Below are 14,988 nucleotides of genomic sequence, written 5' to 3' on the forward strand. Positions count from 1 at the left end.
CTTTAAATTTGATAGAAAATTGAATATTTAAAGATGTACATTATACTGTACAAAAGTAATACAAGAGTAATATATTTCTGTTACATGTTAAACCGTACTTTTATTTTGACAGGTTGCCATGAAGTTTCTGTGTGTATACAGTATGATGATGCTAGTTTTCTCAAATGGTAAAATTCTCGCGAAGTGACTCTCACAGCAGTTCTGGAGATTCAGTTTTTGTGTTCATGCCGTCATATAGTGAGACGCAGAGGCCGAAAATCACCGCGAGCGTCACGTGTGCTTCAGTATTTGCTTAGTAAACAAAACCGCGTTTCCGCCATTCATACATACAGAGGACAGCAGAACATGCAGGATTCATATTTAAACCGTCTTTTTGCATTTTAATATTCACAGACACTAGTTCATATCGCGATTCAAATTAAGTGGCAGTGACTACTTTTGATTTATTCATCCAAAATTGACGAATTCCATGACATTCCGCGCTATAGAGTAAATTATGTTTTTATGAATGGACTCCACGATCCCGTCCGCGTTTTCGCAGAAACCATATGGCCCTAGAAATATAACCACACTTCAGAACATTTCAGCTTGCCCTGTGTGTTGTTTGAATGAGTTGCAGGGGTGACATCACGTCACAGGGTCTCTCTTTCTCTATCTGTAGCGTATGCGCCCAGATGCGTTCTCAGGTACCGCAATTTGGCACCGATTGATTTAACGTGAATCGGTACTCGGTAGTACCGACGCAATTCGGTCGGTACCCTTAAAAGTACCGAGTTCGGTACCCAACCCTAGAGAGGACAAGGTCCACATTTAATCTCATTTGCTCATATTCAAACTTGGCAAGGCAAACATCATTGGTTCTTGAACATCATAATCAATTGAGACAATTTTAAAAGACTCAGAATACAATGCACATTTGACTCAGAATATGTCAATTGAACAAGATTTATGATACTTTTATGCTGTTTTTTTTGTTGTAATTTTTGACTTTGACAGCCCCAATTGCCATTAGCTTTAGCAGGATAGAAAAGAACAGGCTGGACATTATGTTGAACATCTCCTTTTGTGTTTCATAGAAGAAATAAAAGTCACAAGGGTTTGGAATGACATGATGATTACATGACTGTAATCTTTGCATAATCCATCCCTGTAAAGGCTAAATATGCCAGCAATGTTTTATGTTAAACATTGTCTCCGTCTCTAACTGGCCTCATAAAGCTCAGTTAGATCAGGGCACACGGCTCAGGTGAACGATACAGGTAGAGCGTCAGAGGAGACTGGCACAGCCCGCACTCATCCGTGCGTTCGTTCTATCACGCCGCTAAATCGACAATGTGCTGACATTTCTCTTCATTAGAGTCAGTGAGCGGGAACGCGGGGACCGGAGACATGCTTCATTACGGTTCTTCATTTAAAGGGGCCACGCCTGAGCTGATACATTAGAGTCATCCGCACAGGGATGCGCCGCGGCCAGCGCTACGAGCGGGGGGGGTCATGTGCAATGGACATACACACACAAACACATCCTCACTCACACAAGTTAACATGACGAATACACTTAAACCAACAAAGGATTTCTGAAAAATAGACACCAGTTTTCTCTTCAATGGAATGTACAGGAAACCTGTTCGAAACAACCATTGTATTTCCAATCCATTTGATGACACTAAAGCCAGATTTAACCTCCAAAAAACAGGTTTGACAGTCTGTGCATCTATGAGGCTTCCCGCTGTGGAGAGATCATGATCGTATCACGTTACTAAGAGCGAACCGCATCTCACCTCGACTCCCTGCACTTTGAGCTTCATGTGATCCTCCCGCGTGGTTTTCCCATCTTTCCTCTTCTTCCAGCAGTACCCATCTTTTCTGTACTTCACCTTCTTCCTGTTGTAGAGGATCATAGACCCATTCTGCGGCCTGAGACAGAGAGAAAGAGACTGTTTAGATGACATGGCTATCAGGAGGTGGATTTGTTTTAGCACAAAAAAGGCTCTTGAGGGAAAACAAATGCTTAAATGTAGATGAAAAGTAGTGATTTAGAAAGTTTTTTTTTTTTTTAACCAAAGACAAATAAGGTAAGGCATACAGAAGAGTAAAACAAAATTATTATTATTATTATTATTATTATTATTAAGACAGACTGTAAGAATCTTCATTTCAAAGACTGACTCTTTATCTGGCTTTTACATTTAAAGGCAAAATAAAATATTTAAAAAATAACAGCAATTTTGTATTATATATTGTATTGTATTGCATTTGTATTATATATATATATATCTCAACCTCTTAAGTTAATAGCACAGGAATATTTTACAGCATAGAGCATTCGGAGTAAACCAACCTACTTCAATTTACACACTCATGAGTGCAGAAAGGATTTCCCCCAAAATAATTCATAATTCCAGTAATAATAAAATACTTTAACACACCAATGACTAGAGCCTCTATTGCTCAGAGCTGATGTGAGGAACCTACAGCTCATTATTATCATAACTGTACCAGAGATGGAGTAATACACGTTAGTTTGACGGAGTGCCTTCCAGACCACAGGAGTAGCAGGATTAATATCACATTGAGGCCCTTTATGTGGCCCGTCCGTTCCCATTTATACTGGAGGTTTATTGCCGGCTCTGCGTTTGTAGAAAATTCTTCTCTACACACTTCTTGGTTTGACACAGAAACAATCGGTCTTGGGACTATATGTAATGGGAATTGGTTTGATGACTGTTTATTGGTTCTGTCATGTGCATTGGCTGGTTCTGCTCATTTTTCAGCTGTGACGACTGATGCCATGGGAATGTTTCCTGGGTGCCGTTTGCCAAAACAAATGTGGAAGGCAGAAGTGGCCTGCCAGCACATGCCACGGCGTGTAGGCTAAGGCCAGCCTCAGAAACCATCAGAACAAATGTGTGGGAGAGATGCATGTGATCATTGGTTTGTAGTTAGTTTGGGACTTTTTGACACTTTTTAGTCAAAGTCAACAGGGACATGAAGTCAGAATAAGTCAGAATCCAAACTGCATTTCTTGTACAAGGACCACGGCTCAATGTATATGGAGCATTGATGCCCATTTAAAACATGTAATCTCTCTTAGGAGGCAAGTGTTTATGTTCTTGGATTCTCCGACAGTCTTTGGATGTATCGTTTAAGATAAAGCATGGAGGAGAATCTTACACTGTGTATGCAGCGTGTTTGCAATGACGAGTCAGATGGAGAAGGATTTGACAGGTTAAACAGACTGAGAGATCTGTATTCTTTGGAGGAAATGAATCATTTTCTCAATGAAACATTTGGACAGTCTGTTAAGGTTGATGACTATTTTGCTGACACAGAAAAATGTATTAGGCCGGTTTGCAACTGTGCAAAAGATGGTCAGTTTTGCTAAACGAAAGTGGTATCGATTGAGGAAACATGTCACTGCATTAAAAAAAGTCTCCAAGTCAAATAAAACTAGAAAATGTAACAAAGCTTTAGCAAAAAATAAGTGACGTCTGTCTTGTATACTGGGACTGAAAGAATAGATACATTTTTTTAATAATTTAAAGAAAAGTCTTGAATTTTTTATTTTAGCTGGAGACTGGAATTGTACACTCTAAAAAATGCTGGGTTGTTTCAACCCAACTTTGGGTCAAATATGGACTAACCCAACCATTGGGTTAAATTTTTACATTCAATTTTTAACCCAAAAGTTGGGTTAGTCCATATTTGACCCAAAGTTGGGTTGAAACAACCCAGCATTTTTTAGAGTGTACTGTTGACTTGAACATTGATAGGCTTAGTGAAGAGCCACATTTACAATCCAGTAAAAACCTAAAGAAGTTATTACTTCATTTTGATTGAACAGATGCATGGCGAATTAAATTTCCAAATGTAAAACAATATACATGGGTGAAGGTCAGGAATGGAAGAGTGAGTGCAGCTAGATTAGATAGATTTTGTATGTCACAAATTAACTGATAGTTCCATTAGACCAATTGGTTTCTCTGATCATCATTGGACCGAATTTGCATGAGGTTTTAATGAGCTCTTTTGTTGAAAATTTACTTCTGTAGAAGGCCTTTTTAACATTACTTCCTAAAAAGGGAGTTTTAACTCAACTTAAGAATCTTAATTGTCCTCAAAATATCACAAAAAAATGCAAACAGCTCCAACAAATTGCCATCATTATTATTATTATGCTTAAAGCATTATACAATTTCTTGTTTATTTATTTATTTTTTGTTTGTTTTCTTTTGATTTTGCTATTAAAAATACGACCTGGAAATGTTTTCATCAGATTCCCCCACACAGTGAGTGATTATAATTCCTCTTAGCAGTGGAAATTCAAAGAAATATGTTTCCCCATTAAAACACAGGTGAGCATTTTGTATCGAACACTTCTCAGAATGCTTAATATTTTAACAGGCCTATTTATCGTGAGTGTGTTCAAGCCATTTGCTCGGCTCCTTTTCCTCGGGACCTTTGGGTAAGCCATTTTCTTTTTTAATTGAAGGCAGTTTGTTCCAGAAAAAAATGAAGCACTTTAGCAGGGGAATGTGAGGTGGGCCCGGAGCACATTTCCGAACAAGAGCTCTCTTTTGCGTCCTCTTTCTCTCTCCTTCTCTGTGTACTTAGGCGATCCAATTAATCTTATCAGAATTATACATATTTATACATGGAGAGCAGGGCGAAAGGAACGCTAACCATTCTGTTATCACACTTGGATGACAGGACGCCTCTTCTGTTTCAGAGACTTAATGTACCAGACAGAAATGGAAAATACGGACAGGGAAGAAATGTTCTTAAAGGGATGTAGTTGGGAATACTGTCTTATTCAAAGGGTGGCATATGTTTGATTAAACACAGTCAGTCGACTTGAGCAGAGCTTTAGATATCTGCATAATAAATAATAAATGGGATTGTAATGCTTTAGAATGTATTCATAATTCATCAAATCTGTAGTAGTCGCACTTGAGTGCTGTCATGTTATAGAAGGACATTATAATGCAATCACGGAATAACTTTGCGGGCTACCCTAATTTACAGCAGGTGTATTTTTTTTTAAAGACATCAATTATAATACAATATCAAAGGGTGAAATTGCACAGCTGCACATACCAGGCACGGCGTTCTGGCAATGTGTTGGATTTTCCTCATAGCAACCTGGGAAACGTTCAGGAAAGTTAGAAAGTGTCTTCTCGCCACATGTTCCCAAATTATTCATTCCTATTATAAATAAAGCATCTGCACTGTGGTGGTGAGAGAGCTTTCTGATGAAGCTCGTCTACACCCGAAAGACACTCTGGAACTAGTGGCGTAATTAGAACGGTAAAAGCAAAAAGCAAGACATGACGCTTCAGTTATGAATAAGCCAAATTCAGGGTGTTCCAACATTTGTGCAAGTGATCTCTTGTGAAAACAGATAATAAATGGATGAAAGCAGTTAGCGCATGACACAGTCAATGCAAACAAATACTGCTTACTAAATGCTGAATACTATGCAGTATATGTTGCATATTTTTTCTAGAAATACTGAGTGGAAAAAAAAAATATTATGCAACGATAAACCTATTGACACATAACCAACAAGTAACTCAATTTAATTCAGCTCTTATCTTAGATATAAATATGCATATTTTGCATTTTGCATTAATCCAATTTTGTGTAAAAATGTCTTGTATCTTGGCAACCTACCCAATCAAATAAAACAAGTCAAAAATAAGTAAAAAACAAACAAACTTGATTTTAAAAATAGCACATTAGAAATTAAGGGCCATGTCAAGCACAACCATACTATATACTAGTACTTTAGTTCTAGTACTTTAGCTTTATTTATTGGCCTTTAACCTATATTTAGTCATATTCAGAATATAATACTATTATATGAACATGAACAAATACTGCTTAAATACTAAATGCTGAATAATGTGCAGTACAGTATTCTGAATAATTTAAATATTATAATAAAAAATACTTATTGTACAACTAGAAATTAAGGGCCATGTCAAGAGCATTGCATCGTGGGACACATTTATGAATGAAATATGCTCCATGTACAGTTTATTCCACATTTTGGCATATGTAGAAGGTAAAAAAAAAGAATAATTTACAAATAGTACTATTTAGTTATTTGTTTGTTTATTTTTGTTTACACATTGTAGTATTTTTGTTTTATTTATTGGCCTATATATAGTCATCAACAAATACTGCTTACTAAATACTGAATACTGCTTTTTTTAATAACCAACATGTAACTCATTTTAATTTAAAGGGGTCATATGATGCGATTTCAAGTTTTCCTTTCTCTTTGGAGTGTTACATGTGGTTTCCAGTTCTCATATCAAAAATGAACATGGTTATTTTGCATTTTAAATACAATTTCTGTAAGAATGTCTTTGCAACCCAATCATTCTGTACAGGTCGAAAAAATATATTTGCTCGTCCAAAAAATCACACTAGAAACTAAATAAAGTCTTATGTCAAGCACACTGTAGGATCTATTACATGAAATATGCTCATATGCTGCACGTTTTGGCAAATCATAATAAGGACACTACAGAAAAATACTTTAGTGCTAGTACGATTAAGATAAAATTTGGCCATGTGTGGAATTATATACCACCATATGAACAAGGTCAAATAAAGGTTAAAAGATCCATAACTAAAATAAAGAAGTGCAACTGCTGCACATACACAAAAGAGACTTCAGCCGAGTCTTATCCGAACATCACAACGCTTGACTCGACCACCAGAGCATCTGATGCCTGTTAACAGGTGTGTGTTAACAGGAGTGACTGTACACACACTCTTGGTGTGTGTACAGTCACGCTGGCATTTAGCCACCTAAAGGACTGGTATTCCATATGGCACAGGAGCTGATTTGTTTATCCTTGCAGGAGTCTTGCCTCTCTCTGCCTGTTTTCATATCTCCTCACCTTGCCTGTTGATTTAATAAGCGATAACAGAGGTGGCAGGCGGTAACAAATCACCCCCCATGTATTCTCCCACCTGCCCACCCCTCAATGTCAGCAATCACACTCATCAATCAATCACCTCGTTACCATGGTGACAGGACTGCGGAACTCACCGAACGCAAAAACACATGTGGACGAGCACATGCGCCGTCAGTGCACCGCTATCAGATGTGATCTAATGCAATTGTGGGTCTGATTGAACAGAATTTGATTTCTGCTGTCTGAGGGGGTGCTGAGGGTCTTTGGAGACAAGATTCCATCAGTGTCCAAGCGTCTTATCGAGATGCGTTGCTAATCGCAGTCTCTGATGGGAGTGAAGCAAGGTTGTGTTCAGAACTGAACCTGGAATGCGTTTTAAAAACCAATTGAATTCCTGAATTTGAATTCAGTTTGAATTGAGGAAGCAAATAGGACACAGAATTGCAATTACAATTTGAATGCAAGGAAGTAAAATGAAATTAGGTTTATATATTTCATCGCATTAATAAATTAACTGTGGATCAGTGTAGAAAAGCACTTAATTTCCCAGAATGCATTACTTGTGTTGAATTCCAATTCAGCTCCCTGTTTTGTGTGGCCACTTCAATTCAAATCCCCCCTTTAAAATGAGCCAATTCTTCAGCTCTCTGTATTGAGTGAAAGTCAGCATGAAACGACATTCACAACCAATTCTACTTCTGTAATGTGAGATGATCTATGCTCTTTTGATATCATTAGCGTAACCTTTACTGAATACCGTTAACTATTGCCAAAGACTGCATTGCATCGAACAGCAGCCTTAAACAATGACTAAATAGCAATTTTTTTAGGTAACTAAAACCATAGAGAAAAATCATTTCAGAGGTGAAGCAATCAAATTTATGAGTAATTTCTGAGTGAAAACAGTTTTTTACACTATTTTTTTCAGCGTAGTAATAAAAAAAAAAAAGTGTAGAAACAATTTTCACTCAGAAATTTCTAGTAAATTTCACAAACAATTACAAAGACACAGCAAGAAACACATTTAATTAAATGTGAAACGGAATTTAAGTAGAAAAACTGAAAATAGTATTTTCTTGTAAAATGTACTCCAATAATCAAAGTTGCAAATAATTTTGAAAAATATATTTTTTTACTCTGTTGATTACAAATTGCAATTATGACCTGCGCTCAATAAGATCAGGAATTAAAAACATTCTATTCAAATTGACATTCAAATATGTTGACTGTAAACACTTGGAACCAAGACCAATTCACGGCACTACATCTGTAGTCTCCATTACATACTATCGTACAGTACCGGACATGAGTAGGGGTGTAACCCCGGTGTCCTGGCCAAATTGCCCCCCTGGCCCTTGTCAATCATGGCCTCCTTGGGGCCAGTGGAATAAGGAGGGGGTCGAGTCTGTTGCCTTATCTCCAAAAAGCAGAGAGCACCAGGCTGCCCGGGATCAATAAGGCGACCACAGGCAACAAGCGCTAACCTTAAAATGCACAACGCCCCCAGACCGAGCAACCCCCAGTGAGCATTTGGTCAAGGTGAGTTTTCCAAAGGGCATGGAAAGGCCACAGCATTCATGGCTGAATAATTGCAAACTGGAGTTGCGGCATACGATGAGCTTCCCGATCGCTCGTTTTCAGGCATTCCCTCTGGGAGTTGGAGGTTATCAATGGTGGTGGCATTTGGAGCTGTGGTGTGAACAGTAATGGAAAGATGGCGCTGAGTTTCGGCCCTCGGGGAAAATCACATTGAAGCTTCTGCATTGTGTTAACTGGATGAGTGCGAAAAGGGTAAAGCCACGGAAGCTATTAAACCTAATTAAATCATTACTAGAAACATTATGCTGCTTATGTAGGAGATGTTTTTAAACTGTTTTCTTTGCCCTCGGGTTCCAACATATGAAAAAAAAAAAAACACAACAACAAGAATGTCCAACATTGATGTAAACAAGATTTGCATTTCCAGAAGGAAAAAAAAAAAAGCAAAAGAAGCAAGTTCAAGTTTTTGGATTCAGTTCTGTGTAAATTAAGGCTGCATTAGTGCTGCTTTGCTGTTGACAGCAGGGTTGTGCAAAATTCAGAACTGAAGAACTGGCTCACTTGCAGTTCATGAGTGTGAATGTGAATTGACCACAAAACACAGGAAGGTGAATTGGAATCTGAATTAAAATGACAGGAAGAGATGGAAAGACAGAACGATGGATGGATGGATCGCTAGATAGAATGTTGGAGGATGGATGGATGGATGGAAAGATAGAACCATGGATGGATGGATGGATGGATAGAATGATGGATGGATGGATGGATAGAACGATGGATGGAAAGAACGACAGAGCGATGGATGGATGGATGGAATTTATGCAAAACATATGAATCCAGCAAAAACAATTTGCATTCAAATATACTGTTGGAAATGTCAGTCTATAATGTGATGTAAACAAATCTAATTTTCAACCTTTAACTTGTGCTTGAAGTATAAAAATGAAGCAAAAACTAGAGCAAACCTGCATGAAATTATCTACAAAAGAAATGTTCAATGAAACCAAAACGTTTGACGATCAACAGTTTATATCTATTAAGCTAAAAAAAAAAAAGTTTCTCACAAACATCTCACAGAGTTGACACTTCCATTACAAGTAAGACACCTAGACCATTTTCACAAACTCACCACACATTCCTGCACAGGACCGCCAGATACGAGAGAGAGCGAGAGAGACACATGATGTGTTTTCTTGCATGGTCTCCTGTGTGTTATCTGCTGTGGAAGGGACAGTATGTGGTGGGTTGCTACACGGGGTTAATTAAGTTATTAGAGGTGCAGGACTCCTCATGAATACATCAGCATGAGGCTGTGGACTATCTGTGTTTGTCAGGGGCCCGGGCTGCTACCTGTCCATGATTCCACACAAACAGGACGCTTCACACTCCTTCTTGCTCTCCTCAATCTCTCAGCCAACTCCACACCCACAGGGAGTCAAATTAATTTTCCCCAGACCGCAGGGTATAACAAAAAGGCAGCGCGGGAAGCACGGCATCTTTGAGGAGCAGCAGATCTCCACTCTGTTGTTAAGTAGAGGTAGCTTCCTCACTGTGTCCTGACGGAGTTGTGTCCGTGCGTCGCACTGCGCGACTGGAACGAAGAGGGACGTGCCTTCAAAAATCAATCAAAATCAACACATGCTCTAAAACAGCTCAATCAAGTACTTCCCGGCTGAACCACTGCAGCAGGGGCAGGAGACACAATATACCGCTTGAAACAATAAGCCTTTTTCGATTATCATTTCTATCACAGTTGTGCCAAATGGAACCAAATGATAGGAAATGGGCATTACAATACTTTACTGTATACTGTACTTTTAAAGAGGAAAAAAAAAGTGCCGTCTGTGGTTTGCCTCCCTGTTGCTAACTGCGTCAAACTTACTAGTACTTTTTCACTGGTACTAAAAATGAGAAAAGCCATAAGATTGAGCGAATTATTAATAAAAAATGTTTATTAACAGTGCATTTCTATTTATAATTGTCTAGCTGCTTTAAAGGTCTCCAATTTGTCATGGAGTGCCACATTCAAAACGTGAAATTCGGAAGAAATGCCTTATAATCAGAGCAAACATTTCTTTTAAAAAGAGAAAATAAAATAAAATAAGAAATCATGCTGACATCATGATTCACTGTCAAATAAACCTGGTATTGTATATTACAAATACTGCTGGCTCCTTGATGAATTGCTTTTGTTCCACTTTTATAAGCCACTTTGTAAGTGTCTGCTAAACGCATAAATGTACTTAAGTTATCACTTAAATTTATTCAAAATTTATGGTAAAATTTAGAAGCAACTAAACTAAAATTAAAATAAATAAATAAAATTACCTACTCTTAGTGTCCTAAGACACTAATTAAATCACCTTAATTAGATTAAATAGATTGATTAAATTAAAGTATATGTGTTAAGCCAATTTTAAAGTACATATTATCAGAAAATAAACAAGTGACTACAAAAGTATTAATTATTTTTAAACACCAAATAAAACACTGAGGTGTCACTTGTAGTCTCAGCTTGTATTAAAGATTGAAGAATGAAGGGTACATTTTGAATCATTTTTTAATCAATAAATCAATAAATAATACACACACACACACACACACCACATGCTTACATCATCAAACGGCCATCTCTACTATGATGTTTCTCAGGACTTGTCTATGCCAGTTGGCACCAACACCATATCTAGCTTTTTACCTGGCTCTGACCCGTTTTAAACCCAGTCTAAATAAAGTACAGTACACTCGCTGCTAGTTAGCACCCATGTCTTCCTTCACCTTGTCTCTGTCCATTCTCATACCTGTCTCATCTCAGTCTCACACCTCTGTAATTTCATATCCATCATTAAAAGTCGGTGGGAGAGCAAGGTTCCACCGGTGGGCTCGGCTATAAAAAGCATTCCACAGACGAGTACCTCGCCTTCCATTTCCATCTCTGTTGTAAATTGCCAATTTCTGGAGGCTTGACAACATTGTTCTCCCGACAAAGAGTGAGGTGAAGACAGCAGCTTATTAACCTAGACTCAGATGCGCCCACTGTTCAGGTTAATAACCGCAAAGCGAAGTGTCCGTGGCCTGTGGGGAGGGGATGGGAGCGCCGCAGACGATCATGCGAGAGACAGGCGGTAGAGCAAGAGAGCTGATTGCAGTGAGATTAGATTCATCTTTTGATATGATATGAGAGGCGTTGGATTTTTTTGTTTTGTTTCATCCCTCTCATTTTGCTCTCTCTCTCTCCGTGGCTGCGTCTCAATATATCTGTGGTGTGACATGCAGATTGTTCAGCAGCTTTAAAATGCATTTGGATGCTTAAAGTCAACACAAAACAGCATTCATATAGGCCATTTCACTTCCGTAATGTGAAGCATTTCAGTGAAAGATATTCAACGAGAAGAATAAAATAGGGTGGGATTTCATTTTATTCATCAGGAGGTGACTGAATTGTGAAAAATGGGCATTTTATATAAGAATTGAGCCTTATAATACCTGGAGAAATCTAAAGCAATGACATTCAGACATTTTTAGGAGTCCAAATACTTTTGAGGTCACTCTATGTACTTTCCACTCGTCTTCATAATATTCTTTTAATATTCTTTCTGTCTATCCTCTTGACACCGATGGTTCTCCAGTGAGAGAGGAGAAAAAAAAAATGAAATAAAAAGAAAATAAGAGCGAGAGAAAGAGAAAGAGAGAGGAAGGTGTGTTCTGTGGCTTTAGTCATTCTAGTGTCTCATATTGTTCCCATCAATAAATGGCAATGGATCAGCTCTCATTCAGACATGTGGAGATATGATGGGCAGCACTGTTCTGTCACTGCAGCCCATTGACCCATACTGTACAGTCTACAACACACACACACACACACACACACCTCATACACCAGCATCTGGGAACTGATGTTGACCCGACACCAACATTCAAGGATAAATACTCATAAAAATGACAGACAAAAGGCAAGAGAAAAAAAGAGAGAAAAGGACAGAAAAAGGTTTACAGTGATCAATAGGTCATGGCAACAGGTTTTTCCAATAACTCATCAAAATGATTTACCCAATTTTCAAGTTCACTTTTTTTTTAAATTATACAATATTTAACTCAAGTCAGTTTATTAGTTAAAATGACTTGAAAAAAGTATTTGATTATGCATAAAAAATTTAAGGCAGCAACTGAATTAAGTTTTTAGGTTGAAATAGGTGGACATTTTTTACTGTTTGAAGATCAACAAATATTTTTATGACATCAACTATCTGATTATTAATAATAATAGTAATACCTGCCAATATTATTATTATTAGATTTATGCAATTGCTTTATTATTTAACTGATTGCTTTCGTTCAAGCTACATCTAATTGCTTATATAATAAACAATACTAGAGCCCGACCGATATATCGTTTAGCCGATATTATCGGCCGATATGAGCCTGTCGCCGATATATCGGTATCGGCGAATATGCCGTCGATATGCCGCCAATATGAACTTTTTTTTACAGAACATATAACGCAGATAAAATGCTTGAAATGGTGTAATTACTTAGTTTGTCCAGCAGAGTGTGCTCCATTGTTTGCTACTGGCGACCTGGATGAAACACTTTAAAGTTTATCTTATAAGTCTATGGAAAACCATTGGAACTTTGAACAGCCATATCTCCGTAATAGCTCGGCGAATCCGCACCAAATTCGGGGGATCCCTTCAGCTCGAAGAACCCTCTCGAACGCGAATCGAGTGTACGTCTCGAGGCCCTCTTTCGAATGAGACCAGCAATCCCGGGGGGCTACCGACACGCGGAGGGTGGCGTTCGAGAGGGCTCCTCGAGCTGAAGGGATCCCCCGAATTTGGTGGAGATCCGCCGGCACGTTCGTGAAATAGTGACACCAGCCAACACTTTCACTTCAGTAAGGAGGTCTCTTGTTCAGGCAGCAGCATTCAAGCGTTGTCTTACTCGACCGTAAGTGCCCTGCGAAGTGGACTTCACATGATATTCCGCCATGATTCCAGTTCTACGGGAATGTACACGTTACATTCAAAGTGCATTAAAGTGCGCGAGACGTGAATTTATATTTATTTACAGAGGTAAATTATGTCACACTTCTCTAGTAAGTTCCGTCTGTGTGTGAAGACAGTAGCGCAAATCCGTGAATTAGTCAGTCGTGAACTAAAGTAGGCATGAAACTCCAGGGCTGAAAATGACTCCCACTCCAGCCCTGGTTGAATGGAATTGAATTGAATTAAAGTTGAATAAACTTCAACTTTACTGTTCAGTGCACTGATGTCAGACTCATTTTGGAGAATAAAGTTTATTGTTACATTGTTAAATGCCCTGCCTCCATTACGTATCTCTGTCACGTCATTATAAGTGTTTGATCACCACATTTGAGTGATCATTGCAAAAAATGTGTTTATGTATATATATTCTGTTTATGTATATACTGTATTCTATATATAGTACCAGTCAAATGTTTGGACACATGAATGGGAAAGTGTCCAAACTTTTGACTGGTACTGTACTATAATATACACAAAGAATATCGGCCGATATATTGGCCTTTTTTACTCCCTAATATCGGTATCGGCCTCAAAAAACCCATATCGGTCGGGCTCTAAAAAATACAACAAGGAAAATTGTTGAATGACTACCAAATAAAATATTACATAACTTATATTAACAATACAAACAAAAACTCTCAACTAGTGAGTCACAATGCAAAACTGAGTCAAACTCTACAATATGTTAGTCCCTGGTCAGACGGAAACGTGGACGGGTTGTGCGTCATGTTATTGTCATCAAAAACCATACACAAAATTGTACAAAATAAAAGAAAACAAAAATGACCCAGACTACGCTGAATGCAGCTTGCAGTTACAACTTGCAGTGAGGACAGATAAACAATGGACTATAATAGACCACAATTTGTTTTGTGCAGATAATTATTGATTGTAACAATGATTCATATTTAATCATATACTATTCATTTAAATAAATGAAATTTTTTTTTTATGTTGGTTCTGTTGGGTTGCCACTTTATATCCAATGTAAAATTTGAGTCCACTGATTTAAGTAAGTTATTCTGCCTGCGAATACATAGTTTCCTTACGGATTAAGATATTAAATGATAACAAATTAAGCAGAAAAGTGTGAATATAATTAGAAAATATCAGTTAAACCATAGTAGGAGATGATTGTGAGTGTGTCTGCATACTCAGAACTGACTGGGCAAAATCAATGTGCATTTGTGAATCGGGACCATCAGATGAACAGCTGACGAGGATAAACAGGAGCTTTAGGGTGACATGTGTCTCTAAGACTGAGCACATCCAAACAAATCTCTTCGATCCCAAAACAAATCCAACAACGATACATATTTCTCATATGCTACAGCCAGCTGTCAAGCAAAACTCTGGACATTACTGCTTCTTCTCCTCAGTCAAACTGTTAGACATTCGCAATTTAGTACTGGAAATCTGGCATCCGAAATTTGGCGCAGCTGTCAGCGCACAAACCTTTTCCTTAAGGGTTT

General features: G+C 38.0%; 1 protein-coding gene across 7 annotated transcripts in view; it reads right to left on the minus strand.

Moving 5' to 3' along the window:
- Positions 1–14,988, minus strand: part of LOC107751174 (calmodulin-binding transcription activator 1-like) — a 324,185-nt gene that overhangs the window by 111,812 nt on the left and 197,385 nt on the right. For all 7 annotated transcript variants that reach the window (XM_016566811.1, XM_016566809.1, XM_016566808.1 and 4 more), the window contains one exon: positions 1,782–1,917. In XM_016566811.1, coding sequence (XP_016422297.1) covers positions 1,782–1,917 — 136 coding nt within the window. The remainder of the gene's footprint in view (positions 1–1,781; positions 1,918–14,988) is intronic.

The sequence above is a fragment of the Sinocyclocheilus rhinocerous genome, unplaced genomic scaffold (genome assembly GCF_001515625.1).
Source record: "Sinocyclocheilus rhinocerous isolate Xijiao unplaced genomic scaffold, SAMN03320098_v1.1 scaffold362, whole genome shotgun sequence".
NCBI classification, from domain to species: domain Eukaryota; kingdom Metazoa; phylum Chordata; class Actinopteri; order Cypriniformes; family Cyprinidae; genus Sinocyclocheilus; species Sinocyclocheilus rhinocerous.